The sequence below is a fragment of the Protobothrops mucrosquamatus genome, unplaced genomic scaffold (assembly GCF_001527695.2).
Source record: "Protobothrops mucrosquamatus isolate PMUCROS unplaced genomic scaffold, P.Mucros_1.0 scaffold29308, whole genome shotgun sequence".
Taxonomy (NCBI): domain Eukaryota; kingdom Metazoa; phylum Chordata; class Lepidosauria; order Squamata; family Viperidae; genus Protobothrops; species Protobothrops mucrosquamatus.
Window position 1 is genome coordinate 1 of NW_015415051.1, and position 1,694 is coordinate 1,694.

A 1,694-nucleotide genomic window follows, 5' to 3' on the forward strand; every position below is an offset into this window, starting at 1 on the left:
GGACTGTCCTCACCGTTTATCGGGGATCCGGAAGTCCCGGTAAAGTTGCTCGGCTAATTTGTGCTTCCCATCCAGGATGAGGTTGTAGACGGTGTCGTGCAGGGACAGGTCCACGTAGGGTTTGTCAAAGTCGTCCTGAAAGCGACGCTGGTGACGTAACAGCTTGATTTGGTCTTCGGTGGCCTGGTGAGGGGGGGGGGAGGGAAAAAGGACATTTATTTTTTTTCGGAGAAGGCGGCTTGGTCTAGTGGTTAAAGCACCAGGGTAGAAATCAAGAGACGGTGAGTTCGAGTCTTGCCTTAGGCATGAAAATCGGCTGGGTGATTTTGAGCCCATCACCGGGAGATGGTGAGTTCTAGTTCCGCCTTTGGCATGAAATCCAACTGGGTGACTTTGGGCCAATCACCGGGAGACAGTGAGTTCTAGTCCCGCCTTTGGCATGAAAGCCAATTGGGTGACTTTGAGCCAATCACCGGGAAACGGTGAGTTCTAGTCCCGCCTTTGGCATGAAAACCAATTGGGTGACTTTGAGCCCATCACTGGGAGGCGGTGAGTTCTAGTCCTGCCTTAGACAGGAAATCCAGCTGGGTGATTTTGGGCCAATCACCGGGAGGCGGTGAGTTCTAGTCCCACTTTTGGCATGAAAGACAGCTGGATGACTTTGGGTCAGTCCCTCTCTTTCAGCCCAACCCACCTCACAGGGTTGTTGTTGCAAGGAAAATGGGAGGAGGGAGGCATGTTGGATATGTTCACTCCCTTGAGTTACAAATAATAAAGGCGGAAGACCAATAAATACATAAATAAAATATTGGCCATGATTCAGTTAACTTGCTTCCCGGCGTAAAGTCCGGTCCCACTTTGTGCTGTACTCTGGATCCAAATCTCCTTGGCCAACGGCGCCTTGTGCCCTCACCTTGGCTGCAAACTCATTCTTGGCTTTGTAGTACTCGTCGACCGCGTTCTGCAGACTGGCCACACGGCCCTCAATCCACTGCGGAAGCAAAACGGGGGTTAATCCAGCTTGCAAGAACTGCCTGCAGCTGAAAACACTTAAATAAAAAATCAGACGCAGAGGTCTTGAAACTTGCAACTTTAAGACTTGAAACGCGAAACTCAAGCTTCTCCCAGCGTCTAGCTGAGAGCAAGACTGCTCTATCATAATAAAAGCTGATTACACTAAAAATCCGACTTTGGGTATAGTCATGATGTGCAACCAGGTGTGAAAAATATATTTTTTTGCCTGGTTCTCCGAGGGGCAACCCCTCCGGATCGGAATCTGCCAGCCCTAATTCGATGCCCCCCACCACCACCACGTTGCAACAGCACCCACCTTTTCGCTGATGTAGCTACTACGGACGTGGAAGTTGCCCAGCTCCTGGTGATTGTCGTCTTGGTTGTAAAGATCTTTGAGTGTGTTTGGCTCTTTGTGTTTGCAGAACTGAGGATGGACAAGAGTCGTACATGAAAAAGGTGGGGTATAAATCGATTCATCGTCCTATTTGTTTTTTTCTATTTAGGAACATTTTAATTTATTTACAGTATTTATTTATTAAATGTATACGCTCCCCATCTCACCCTGGAGTAAGTCTAGGAGGGTTACAAGAAGTTATTTGGCGGCTTTTACCTCAGATTTATTTTATTTCCTTATTCAAGGGACCAAAATGGGACACGTTGCTTGATTAAAAGCCTAGGCC

At 48.0% G+C, this 1,694-nt stretch overlaps 1 protein-coding gene across 1 annotated transcript; it reads right to left on the reverse strand.

Moving 5' to 3' along the window:
- Positions 1 to 9: 9 nt before the first annotated feature.
- LOC114923859 (vacuolar protein sorting-associated protein 16 homolog) lies at positions 10 to 1,495 on the reverse strand (the record flags this gene model as incomplete). Its single annotated transcript, XM_029287187.1, has 3 exons — positions 10 to 183; positions 914 to 991; positions 1,331 to 1,495. Coding segments are annotated over 3 exons (417 nt in total), but the record flags the coding sequence as incomplete, so codon positions are not given.
- Between the last annotated feature and the right edge of the window lie 199 nt (positions 1,496 to 1,694).